This window comes from Danio rerio, chromosome 21 (genome assembly GCF_049306965.1).
Source record: "Danio rerio strain Tuebingen ecotype United States chromosome 21, GRCz12tu, whole genome shotgun sequence".
Taxonomy (NCBI): domain Eukaryota; kingdom Metazoa; phylum Chordata; class Actinopteri; order Cypriniformes; family Danionidae; genus Danio; species Danio rerio.
The window spans coordinates 38,681,260-38,695,000 of NC_133196.1; the positions used below are offsets into that span (position 1 = coordinate 38,681,260).

The window sequence follows — 13,741 nt, forward strand, 5'->3', positions numbered from 1 at the left end:
GAGTTTACTATGAGTGTTTCAAGCATTTCATTTGAACAGACCAGGAAATACTAAGGAGACACTTGCTGAGCAGCTCCTCCTTTACAGCTCCACCCACCATTCCTACAAACATTCACCTACAGGTGGCACATTCCTGAAATTTGATCCCGTAGCCTGCCCTACCTGTTAAAGGTGAAGAAAAAAAACAATGCGGCAACACATATGTAACAAGGTATTTAAAACAGATGACTCTACATTGAATTAAATATGTGATGTGTATAATTTTGGGGAAATATAAACACATAAATAAAAAAAACAAATCAAGAAGAAATGTGAATTATACACACACACACACACACACACACACACACACACACACACACACACACACACACACACACACACATATATATATATATGTATATACTTTTTTCATTCATTAATTTTCTTGTTGGCTTAGTCCCTTTATTAATCCGGGGTCGCCACAGCAGAATGAACCACCAACTTATCCAGCATGTTTTTACGCAGTGGAGACCCTTCCAGCTGCAACCCATCTTCGGGAAACATCCACACACACACACACACACACACACACACTCATACCCTACGGACAATTTAGCCTACTCAATTCACCTGTAACGCATGTCTTTGGACTGTGGTGGAAATCGGAGCACCTGGAGGAAACCCCCACGCGAATGCATGGAGAACATACAAACTCCACACAGAGACGCCAACTGAGCCGAGGTTCGAACCAGCGACCCAGCGACCTTCTTATATACTTTTTAAAATTTTATTTATTTTTTGTTTGTTTGTTTTCTTGAACTATTAACTGATTTTGTCAATAAAAAATGTATTAAAATTGATTTAATTTGATTTAAAAATTTATTTAATTTATTATATATTTACTTGTTAAAAATGTAAAACCTCATATTGCTGCTCTGTATATTACGCACACTGTTATTTGCTCATTTTTTAAAAAATCATTTTTATTTAATTATTTTAATCATTTGAGGATATGTTTTTTTTACTTCAAATAAAATTTATTGCAAAAACAGAGATATACTTTTATATTATATAATGCTAAATTTAATACATGTTTAAAATAACCATGTAAATTATCCCCTTATCTATGATAATAATGAATATTCCACAGAAATCCTTCCATAAGCTTCAACTGGTCCAGAACTCATCATCACTAGAATTACTTCTTTTCACCATTTCACCCCCATTTTACAAGATCTAAACTGCATGGATTCCAATCCAAGCCTGAAACAAATATAAAATCATCCTGCATACATTCAAAGCCATCCGTAACATCGCACAGCCGTATTTGTCTGATCTCCTCTATATCATCATTTCCGCTAGATCCTCCACCTCTGTTCCCTCTGCCCATCTCAGCAATGGGGAGCAGAGCTTTCAGTCAAACTCTGGAATTCTGTTCCTCCTGACATCTGCAACATTGACTCTCTCCCTCTGTTTAAATGCCGACTTAAAACTCATGTGTTCAAAATAACTCACTCTTTATAACTGCATACTACATTCTATATTAGTCTTTGTATTTTATCATCTGCTCTATTTTTATACCGTCCGTTTATTTTTAAATTATTGAATTGTGTATATATGCTGTACAGTGACCTTAGGTTTCTTGAAAGGCTCTTTAATTAAAATATTATATTATTATTTGTTATTTGTAACCAGGGATGTGACACAGACAACAGAGGTGCGAATCCACATGCAGGTTTATTAGAATGGTCAGGCAAGCAGTAATCAATACAAGGCAAACAGATGTATAAGGGCAATCCAGAGTCATAGTCAAAATAACAGGCAGATGGTTAGACAGGCAGCAAACAGGATTAAACAAATAAACAAGGCAAGCATCAAAACACGGAAAACCAAGACAAAGAAAAGCGCATTGTAGTGTCACTAAAACAGTAGACAAGACTCAGCAACAGTGTTTGTGTTTGAGCAGTACTTATAGTCCATGAATAAGTCCTAGAGCAGCTTCATGTGAAAGTCTAATCAGAGGAGGCTTGGAGCAGCTGTGTGTGTGTGTGTGTCTGTGCTGCATGACTGAATATGTAGTCCATAACATGGTGGATTTGTAGTTCATGTGAAAGTGAGTGTTTGCCAGCGTTCTCAGGTTGTAGATCGCTGGTGATTGTGACATTATTACTATTTTATCATTATTATTTACAAAATATACTGCATTAAATAATCATAAAATAATAATAATAGAAAAAAAAATATATATATCCTGTACACACACACACACACATTCATTTTCTTTTTGGCTTTGTCCCTTTATTAATCCGGGGTTGCCACAGCAGAATAAACAGCCAACTTATCCAGAATGTTTTTACGCAGCGGATGCCCTTCCAGCCGCAACCCATCTCTGGGAAACAAACACACACTCATACACTACGGACAGTTTAGCCTACCCAATTCACCTGTACCACAGTCTTTGGACTGTGGGGGAAACCGGAGCACCCGGAGGAAACCCACGCGAACACAGGGAGAACATGCAAACTCCAAACAGAAATGCAGAGGCTCGAACCAGCGACCCAGTGACGACAGGCGACAGCACACAGCACCTACACACACACAATTTTATATATATATATATATATATATATATATATATATATATATATATATATATATATATATATATAATGCTTGAATTAAATAATATTTATTTAATTCATTCATTCATTTAAAATTATTTCATAATATTTTTAAGAGATAAATAGGTTTTTTCCTTTTTTAAAAGTGATTTAATTTAATTGAATATAAATTATTTGAATTTTACTCACAAAAGGATGCATTTTATTCCAATCAGTAAAACAGAAACTAAGACTGGAACTGTGTCATGGTTATTAACTCATGTTAAGCCACAATTGGTTAACCACAAAGAAGAGCACACATTTCAGAGAATGCCAATAGGTTGTTCAAAGAAAACATCATTTAGTTTTATAAAAGCTGGAAAAGCAAACAATGAAGTAAATGTGAATTTAGGTGCATTAGGTGCAACGTTACCTCTATGAATGTCAAACAACATCAGTGTGACATATAAGAGCCCCCAAAATATTTTTCTGTAGATCTGCAAAAGACAAGAACGTTTTCACCAACATTTTGTTATGTCAAGATCACGAGAAATATAAGTCGTGATCATGTGAAAACAACTTTTTTTTTTTTTTTACGTCGAGATCACTACATAAACTAAATTCACAGTTTCTTATTTGTTTAAACTTGTTTAAAAAAGTCTACATATTTATTGCAAAATAAAGATAGGCTACTGTTTAGGTTAGGCTATATAATGATTACAATTATTATGTAGTTATATATAATAATTTCTAATAGCATATATTTCGAAAATGTCTATTAAAATAAATGCAAATAAACGTTAAAAATATTATTAATAAATAACATTAAAATGGGATAAAAATGTTTTCCTTTTAACGTAGATTTTTATTTATTAAATGTAAATTAAATAAATTGTTATACTCAAAAATAAGCATTTCGTTGCAATTAATTAAATAAAAAACAAAACAAAAAAAACAAAAAAACAAATAGTTTTATAAATCGTAATAAACATTTCTTCTTGAAGCTGTTGTACATATTATTTAATGTACGTATTTCAATAATTTACTTACTGTATGCTTCAGATATTTATGTTTATTAGACTCATTTAGTTTTCCTTTCTTCGCACATATCTGTGACTCTTTCATGTATATATCTTTTGTTACATTTATAGGCCAATAGAAACCTAATAGGCCTATGTATTCGTCACATGTATAAGTCACATAAAATAAGTGCAAATTATGTTTTATGTAGCCCCTGTTACTAGTAAAAAATAAACATAACTCGTGAAGCTGACCATCCTGTCCACATTTTAGGAGCTATTGCGTCACCTTGTGGTTGACCGCGGCACCGCGTTGTCGCAATTCAGTTTTGCATCACGACAAGTCAAACCCATTTCTTTCAAAAGAGAGCATGACAACCTAAAACCACCCCACAATATTCACGTTTCAACTCTTTTGGCAAGAGCTTTAAAGAATGTCGAGGCATTTATCCTTATCAAACAAGACCATCATTGTGGGAAACCTCCACAGATGTGTGACGGAGGAGATTCTGTTTGAATTGTTTCTTCAGGTGAGATCAAAACCTTCATCATCATCATCATTTAAGTTCGAAGTCATGTACTGATGCATGCAATACGAAACAAGCAACAAGAGGACGACGATAAATGTTGATAAATATCTTTATTTTCCCAAATTTAGAGCCTCATGTTAATTTAATCTTTAAATTATACACACTTAATGGCAATTTGAAGTAACTTATTGACGTAAAATGAATTCAAAAGCTTGCATTTTTATAAAGTAATTTCTATAAAATATATGTATTGTTTTTGGTTGTTTATTTATTAATGGTTTATTTAATAATTTCGTCAGGTGATCCACATAAAACTAGGTAACACTTTATTTTAATGGTCCATTTAATTATTAGCCTGGTAGATTGTTTATTTAATTATCTGTTCATACTGCTCCTGACTATAAGAAACTTTGCAAGTACATGTCAACTTACACTAACCCCAACCTAAGTCTACTTATGTTCTAATGAAAATTAGCATGTAGATGCAACTTAAATTCAGCAAACGGACCATCAAAATAAAGTGACTAACATCTATAGTAATTTATTGTAAACCCTAGTGTTTTTGAACCATACTATAGTAAAGCGTATAAGTAACACAATAAGAGGACGGCACTTCTGTTAATAAATATCTTTATTTTGCCAAATTTAGAGCCTCAGGTTATTTTAATCTTTAAATCAGACATGCTTTATTGAAGTAACTTATTGACGTAAAATTAATTCAAAATCTTGCATTTTTACACAGTAATTTCTATAAAGCGCATGTATTATTTTTGGTTAATTATTTATTTATGGTTCATTTAATAATTTCGTCAGGTGACCCACATAAAAAAAAAACTAGGTAACACTTTATTTTGATGGTCCATTTGAGTATTAGTAGATTACTGCTTATTATCTGTTGATACTGCTCCTTCAACAGTCATTTAACTGACTATAAGACACTTTGCAAGTACATGTCAATGTACACTAACTCCTAACCCCAACCTAACAGTCTACTTATAATCTAATGAGAATTAGTTGGCATGTAGATGCAATGTAACTTAAATTTAGTGGACCATCAAAATAAAGTGTGACCAAAAACTATAGTATTTTATATCAAACACTGGTGTTTTTGAACCGTAAAGGTACAAGAGCTGTCACTGGGGTGGCACCTTTTTGAAAGGTACATATTTGTACTTAAAGGGTTCTTATTAATACTTCAAGTGTACATATTAGTTCCTAAGAAGTACAAAAGAGTACCTCTTAAATTTTTAGGTACTAATATATACCTTTGAGGTACTAATATAAACCCTTTAGGTACAAATATGTACCTTTTAAAAAGGTACCACCCCAGTGACAGCTCTTGCACCTTTATTTATGAGAGTGTACAGTGTATTAGTAGAACAACAAGAGGATGACGGTTTTGTTGATAAATACCTTTATTTTCTCAAATTTAGAGCCTCAGGTTATTTTAATCTTTAAATTAGACATACTTTATGACTATTTGAAGTAAATTATTGACGTAAATGAATTCAAAGGTTTGCATTTTTATAGAGTTATTTCTTTAAAATGTATGTATTATTTTGAGTTGTTTATTTATTTAGGGTTCATTTATTAATTTCGTCAGGTGACCCACATAAAAAAAAAAAAAAAAAAACTAGGTAACACTTTATTTTGATGGTCCATTTGAGTATTAGTAGACTGTCTACTTAATATCTGTTAATACTGCTCCTTCAACAGACATTTAACTAATTATAAGAAACTTTGCAAGTACATGTCAACTAACACTACCCCCTAACCCTAACCCCAACAATCTACTTATAATCTAATGAGAATTAGTTGGCATGTAGATGCAATTAATTTTAAATTCAGCAAATGAACCATCAAAATAAAGTGACCAAAAAACTATGGTAATTTATAGTAAACACTAGTGTTTTTGAACCATACTATAGTAAAGTGTATTAACAAAACAACAAGAGGATGACGGTTCTGTTGATAAATATCTTTATTTTTCCAAATTTAGAGCCTCAGGATATTTTAAACCTTAAATTAGACACACTTTATGACTATTTAAAGTAACTTATTGATGTAAATAATTTCTAAAGTTAGCATTTGTATAGAATAATTTCTTTAAAATGTATGTATTATTTTTGGTTATTCATTTGTGGTTTATTTAATAATTTTGTCAGGCAACCCACAAAAAGAACTATAGTAATTAATAGTAAACACTAGTGTTTTTGAACCATACTACATATTTAACAACTCTAAACTCTCTACAGTACTATTAAAGGGATAGTTCACCCAAAAATAAGACAAATTTACTCACATTTACTTGCGCTCGAGATGTTCCAAACCTTTACGAGTTACTTCTATTAAACCAAAAGAAGATATTTTGAAGAAAGCTAAAAGTGGTACCACTGACTTGCATAGTAGAAAAAAATTCTATTGACCTTTTTCTTGGAACGCAAAATTACCCATTATGCTTTGTGTGTATGCGCAAGGAGAATGCGAAGAACTTCCGGTCGGCAGCTGGTGCGTGTAAACAGTCACATTTGGACAGCATTGAAACGATAGTTTTAATCTATTTTACCTGCTTTTATCCTCTTTGAACTAATACTGTTGTCCATCAGCACCATCTCCTGGACTGATCATTTAAAGAAATGCGATCTAATAGGATGGAAAACAGCTGCTGTGAGGCATTTTCCCCTCGTTGTCAGACGGCATCTTGTGATGTTTAAATAAAGCCTTGTCATTGCTAAAGTCAACATTTTCTCTTTATTTCAAATATATAACCACTAACCAGCCCAAACAAATTTAATTCACCAAAATGTTTGACACACACACGTAGCCTGTACTGTGCCACTGACACACTGATTTAATAACTGTGACAAAGTGAAAATATAGGCTAGTGTCATTTCGAAATGACAGAAAAACACAAACCGTGGTAAAAACAACACACGAAATAAAACACAAACAGCTCGCGATTAGAATGAACAGCAAATCAGCCAGCAGAGTATCAATAACAGACTTTTATTGGTCATTTTTGTAAATTGCACGACTTTCATACCTGTTAAGTTTCATGCCAGTACTCTGGTTTGCGTTCTCTCTCTCTATCTCTCTCTCTCTCTCTCTCTCTTTCTCTCTCTCTCTCTCTCTCTCTCTCTCTCTCTCTCTCTCTCTCTCTCTCTCTCTCTCTCTCTCTCTCTCTCTCTCTCTCTCTCTCTCTCTCTCTCTCTCTCTCTCTCTCTCTCTCTATGTGTGTGTGTGTTAAAGAGCCGCTGAGCTAACAGCTGACAGGCCGGGAACACACACTGTATTTCTGAAGAAGACACGTGAACTAAGAGAATGTTTTTCTCGTATTTCTGACGCGCTTGAACCACATGTGACAGATTATAACGGCTTTAACAGACACATTTTTAAGTTGTGTGTCACAAAAACACTCTGTTATCCATTAAAAACGTTATTGAAACCCATTTTCGGAGCACAAAGTACCAGTTGCTGTAAACTGAAGTTTTTAGCATTCTACCGGAAGACGCTGGTCGCTATGGCGCCCTCCATGCAGCAGCCATGAAAAAGGTCTATAGAAGTAAATGGTTACAGTTTTCCAACATTTTTCGAAATATCTTCTTTTGTGTTCAACAAAAGAAATTCATAATCGTTTAGATTACAGGGGTGGGCAAACTCGGTCCTGGAGGGCCGATGTCCTGCACAGTTTAGCTCCAACACTAATCAAACTCACCTGAACAAGCTAATCAGTGTCTTCAAGTTCACTAGAAATCTTTAAGCAGGTGTGTTTGATTAGAGTTGGAGCTAAACTGTGCAGGACACCGGCCCTCCAGGATCAAGTTTGCCCACCCCTGGTTTAGAACCGCTTAAGTTTGAATAAATTTTGAGGTGATTTTTAGTTTTTAATGTGAACTTTTAGCTGTCTCTTTACTCTCATGATAAATAAAACTATTAAATACTGTTTCGTCACATGTACTGTAAACAACAAAATCGCTAGTCCAAGGCACTCGAAAAGTAAGTAAAAAAGTTTTTTTTTAATAAAAGTAGTTGTGTACTTTAGTTCTTACTACAGTAAAATTTTATGTATTGAAGTATAATAATAAATAAAGTTGAAGAAAATTAGTACAGTATTGAATCATTTGTTTGTATATATTTACAAGAAATTACCATATTACTTTTCCATTTGGGGAAGTACGTGTATGGAAAACATTCCAACATTGTTTTTGTTTTGTCATATATAAATCACTTACCAGGCTGGACCGGTGGACAAGGTGCATATATCCAGAGATGGACAGCAGTTGCCTTATGCATGCGTTTATTATAAGCATGCCGAAGCTGTTCCCTATGCAGTTGAACTTCTCAATGGAATCTGGCTGTATGGGCAACCAATCAAGTTACAGTGTAATAATGGTGGGTGACTTTATACATCAGCGTTGAGATGATGGCAGACATGTTATCTTGAACACACACAACAACAACAGAATGCTTGTAATGTGTTATTTTTAGGAGGCCATTATCATAGGAGTGACGTGTTTGCATTCCACATGGAGAATGGACTGATAACAAACAGGTGTGTCAGATTACTAAAAACTTACACTAAAGTTACGTTAAGCTTTGTTCTGTGAGGGCCGCTTACTTTTTCTTTTCTTTAATGGAGGGCTGGGTTGGATTGTGAAAGAAAATCACATGGGCTGGGTGTGTATTATTCTGAAGATTTTTATGAATGATTTAAATACACACACTGGCCACTTTATTAGGTACACTTGTCCAACTGCTTGTTATTGTAGATTTCCTATCAGCCAATCACATAGCAGCAACCCAATGCATTTAGGCATGTAGACATGGTAAAGACAATGTGCTGCAGTTTAAACTGAGCATCAGAATGGGGAAGAAAGGTGATTTAAGTGACTTTGGTTGTTAGTATATGGTTGTTAGTATCAGACGGGCTGGTCTGAGTATTTCAGAAACTGTGCTGATCTACTGGGATTTTCACCCACAACCGTTTATAGGGTTTACAGAGAATGGTTAGAAAAAGAGGAAATATCCAGTGAGTGGCATTTCTGTGTGCCCAAATGCCTTGTTGGTTCCAGAGGTCAGAGGAGAATGGTCAGACTGGTTCGAGCTGATAGAAAGACAACAGTAACTCAAATAACCACTCGTTTAAACGGAGGTGTGCAGAAGAGCATCTCTGAATGCACAACACGTCAAACCTTGAGGCAGATGTGCTACAGCAGCAGAAGACCACACCGGGTGCCACTCCTGTCAGCTAAGAACAGGAAACTGAGGCTACAATTTGAACAGGCTCACCAAAATTAGAAAATAGAGGATTGGAAAAAACGTTGCCTGGTCTGAAGAGTCTCGATTTCTGCTGCAACATTCGGATGGTAGGGTCAGAATTTGGCGTCAACAACATGAAAGCATAGATCCATCCTATTTTGATTCAACAGTTCAGGCTGGTGGTCGTGGTGGTGTTGCAATGGTTTGGGGGATATTTTCTTGGCACACTTTGGGCCCATTAGTACCAAATGGGCATCCTGTCAATACCACAGCCTACCTGAGTGTTGTTGCTGACCATGTGCATCCCTTTATGACCACATTGTACAGGATAGAGCAGGATAACATGCCATGTCATACAGCGCAAATTATCTCAGACTGGTTTCTTGAATATGACAATTAATTTCACTGTACTCAAATGGCCTCCACAGTCACCAGATTTCAATCCAATAGAGCACCTTTGAGATGTGGTAGAATGGGAGATTCACATCATGAATGTGCAGCTGACAAATCTGCAGCAACTGCGTGATGCTATCATGTAAATATGGACCAAAATCTCTGAGGAATATTTCCAGTACCTTGTTGAATCTATGCCATGAAGGATTAAGGCAGTTCTGAAAGCAAAAGTGGCTTGAACCCGGTACTACTGAGGTGTACCTTATAAAGTGGCCAGTGAGTTTATAATTTAATGTCTACTAATGCTATATTATTTTTTTAAATGTTTTTTTTTAAATTGTTCATTGGTTTAATATATGAAATCGAATTATAAAACAAAACAATTGAGGCACTCAGTAAAAAAGATAAAATACCGTTTGAAACGTTTAATAGTTCAGTATAATAAACTGGTAAGAGATACTAAGTAGAGAAAAACAAAACAAAACCAAGAAACAAAAGGATTTAAATAAAAAGAAAAAGGTAAATAAATTATATAAATTTAATATTACTTTGGGTGGTGCAATGGGTAGCACGATCACCTCATAGCAAGAAGGTCGCTGGTTTGAGCCTTGGCTGGGTCAGTTGGCATTTCTGTGTGAAGTTTACACTTTCTCCTTGTGTTGGCGTGGGTTTTCTCCGGGTGCTCCGGTTTCCCCCAGTCCAAAGACATGAGCTGTAGGTAAACTGGGTAAGCTAATTTTTCCGTAGTGTATGTATGAGTGTGTATGGATGTTTCCCAGTGATTAGTTGCAGCTAATATTTTCTGCTCGTTTTTCACTTGAGCTCTCTATTTTGTTGCAGATCATTGAAAACCATCTGTTGCCTCATAAATCTGTCCAAAATAAATTTTTAGGAGGTATAGTTGTGCGTAAATGCTGCCTGACAAGCCTTTCCTGAGGCAACATATCTGCTGATTAAAGGGATAGTTCACTTACAAATTGAAAATTGTCATCATTTACTCTCCATTGACTGTGTTCCAAACCTGTTTGAGTTTTTTTGTATGTTAAACACAAAAGAAGATATTTTGAAGAATGATGGAAACCTGTAACCATTGACTTTCATAGTATTTGTTTTTTTCTATGTATATACAAACCATTATCCAATAACTTGCCTAATTAACCCAATAACATAGTTCAGCCTTTAAATTGCACTTTAAGCGGAATACTACTTTCTTGAAAAACATCTAGTAAAAAATGAATTACTTTTATTAGGGCAAAGACAAAAAAATGTAGTTAGTAGAAACAAACATTAATTAAATGAACCAAAATTAACAAGCATATTCTCTCCATTAAACATTTCTTAGGAAATATTTTAAAAGCAATTAAAATCTGAGAAGCTAAAAATTTACTCTTTAATTCTATGACAGAATAGAGAATAACAAAAGAATTAGTTAGATAATGTATATTAAATTTGGGATCATAATTATGAAGTCAGAAGAGTTTTCTTTAAAAAAAAAACATATATAGAAATTAGAACCGCTGTCTTTTTGTCCTATTGTTATATGCTCAACTAATCGTGTAATTCCACTCATAGCTGGTTGGTTTGGTTTATGGTTTCTAATGCTTAATAGAATACTTTATTTTATGTATTTATATATTTATTAAACTTCGTTTTGCTTTATTTATTTAATTTTTTTTCAAAAGTGTATTAATTTAGATATTTGCAACAACATAGTTGTAGGTGTCTCATGTCATTATATACATGTATCCATCATATAATCTATAATCAGCTAGTAATTCAAAAATTCTTAGAAGGTTAAAATTAACAAAAATCATAGTCATTTAATGTACATTCTCAAAAATGTTTTAATTTCACAGAGGATTGGAGATATGCCATAAATCATCAGACGTTTATATAATAGAATTCATTTGAAACTGTATTACTAGTAATACTGTACTTTTGATAAACAGTCTTGCCAAGCTTAACCAATCTATTTTGTGTGTTCACACCAGACGTGGATGGCGTGAATAAATCATGATATTCACTGAAATTCACTTCACAATAGATATTGCTAACATGGATTTTATTGAGAGAGTAGCTGTGTTTATGTGCTTTAGAAAGGGTGAAAAACAGCATACATTTGTTCGGCGCCATGTCTGAGTGCCCTAGATCCTTTCAGAGTTGTACCAAAGTCTGTGAGTTCATCAACTCTGCCAGAAAATATACCTGGATAATGGAGGCTTTCAGCGGTGGGAGCCCAGTTTGGAGAACTGTTGTCCGATGTTTGCAAGAGGATTTCCCCATGGGAATGTCCGTTGAAGTTCTGATTTTCCAACTTGAGCGATTTGTGCAATACGCGCGTTAAGCCTGGTTTATACTTCTGCGTCAAGTGACCGGCGTAACCCACGGCGCATGCAACGCGCGAAGCTGTGCATTTATACTTCTGCGCGTTGTCTCTGTTGGTCTCTGTTGGTCTCTCTGTTGTCTCTAGTTGGCAGTGAGGTGAAAATGTTCCTCTGTGTCGAGTTTCTTCTCTGCTGTTTTGCTTTTCCTAAACACTTCCTGGATGTACAAGTGGCTCAAACTCGCCTATTTTGAGGCAGGAACCGGCGGATGTGCAACAACTTTAAATATGAGGTAAACACAAAACAAAACTTTCCATCCGGAGCTCCTTCACAGGACTCCACACTTGTAAACAATCGCTACATCGGGCTTGTGCCATTCGCACGGCTCTTTCCCGCCCAGACTCTTCAGCGCTACCAAGCCGACCAATCACAGAGCTTGCGCTACGCGTTGTTGCGACGTGTAGTTACATTTTTTGAGAGGTGCACGTCAGTGACGCCGATGGCCACGGCGAAGGGCTATGCGTCAGCGCCGTAGCATACGCCGGCGTTTGACGCAGAAGTATAAATCAGCCTTTAAGTTTATCAAATGCTCAACTCACACAGCTTTCGCACTGCCTTAGGGCCCACTACTCACACTATGCTATCCGAACCGTGCCCAGGTGCATTTCCTGATTTGTTTCAGAAGTGTATGTGCTCTGAATCGGGCTCAGGCTTGGTTCAGTTGGTCGGCCCCGGCACGGTTGGAAGAGGTGTGCCAGAGCATGGTTCACTTGTGCTTTTTGGCACAGTATGCTTAAAGTGTGAGTGCAAAGCACGCCTGAGCCCAAAACTTAAGACGCAATGTGACATTTAGGGGACTGTTTCATATGGATTTATAAATCATTCTTAAGTTTCAATGAACAGAAACTGTCGTAGCTTATTAAATATGCAAACCCCTTGCTGCACTTCAGCTACACCTTCAGGAAACCTCCTAATACCTGCAGCACGAGGATTTATGAGCGTCAAAAGTGGTGGATCTGTTTGGCAAAGTGTTTGACTGCGTGTCACTGCGTCCCAAATTACTAAAAAAATATATAATATATATATATATAACTATATATACTAAAGCAATCTCCAATGTGCTGAGCGAGAGCGCTTCTCTTCCTGTTAAACTGAACAGTTGTATTATTGATGATGTAAGCGTGCTCAGGTCCGGTAGGTAAAAAATGCAATGCGAGTGCAGACCGATGGGGAGAGGGGATGGGGACAATCGTGCTTTGCCACTGTTCAAGGCAACTGTACCTAATGTGAGTGCACCCTTATTTGCTTAAATCGCGCCGCAGGATGTCTATTTATTTCTTTGCATTGATTTAACATGTTAATCACTCGCGCTTGACGCTTCATCCGCTTCTGGTGTAAATGCAGCATTACAAAAATAGTCACATTTTAAACAGTTGTTTATTTCATAAGCCGAACATATTAAAAAAAATGTAACTATGATGTCCTTAACAATGAGACTTTTATTTAAAGGGGACTTACTATGCCCCTTTTTACAATACGCGCGTTAATTGTATCAAATGCTCAACTCACGCAGTTTTCGCACTGCCTTAGGGCCCACTACTCACACTATGCTATCCGAACCGTGCCCAGGTGCA

General features: G+C 35.6%; 1 protein-coding gene and 1 long non-coding RNA gene across 3 annotated transcripts in view; one reads left to right on the top strand and one right to left on the bottom strand.

The window, feature by feature from the left end:
• Window positions 1–2,447: 2,447 nt before the first annotated feature.
• Window positions 2,448–8,499, bottom strand: LOC141379888 (uncharacterized). Its single transcript, XR_012396834.1, has 3 exons — window positions 8,364–8,499; window positions 3,016–3,079; window positions 2,448–2,570 (listed from the first exon to the last, which is right to left on the bottom strand). It is a non-coding gene; the product is annotated as an uncharacterized lncRNA (long non-coding RNA).
• Window positions 3,900–13,741, top strand: part of rbm11 (RNA binding motif protein 11) — an 11,217-nt gene continuing 1,375 nt past the window's right edge. The window contains exons 1-3 of one of the 2 annotated variants that reach the window (XM_009295606.5): window positions 3,900–4,131; window positions 8,367–8,523; window positions 8,620–8,683. In XM_009295606.5, the coding sequence (XP_009293881.2) occupies window positions 4,036–4,131; window positions 8,367–8,523; window positions 8,620–8,683 (317 nt within the window). In that variant the 5' untranslated portion in view covers window positions 3,900–4,035. 2 annotated transcript variants of the gene reach the window in all.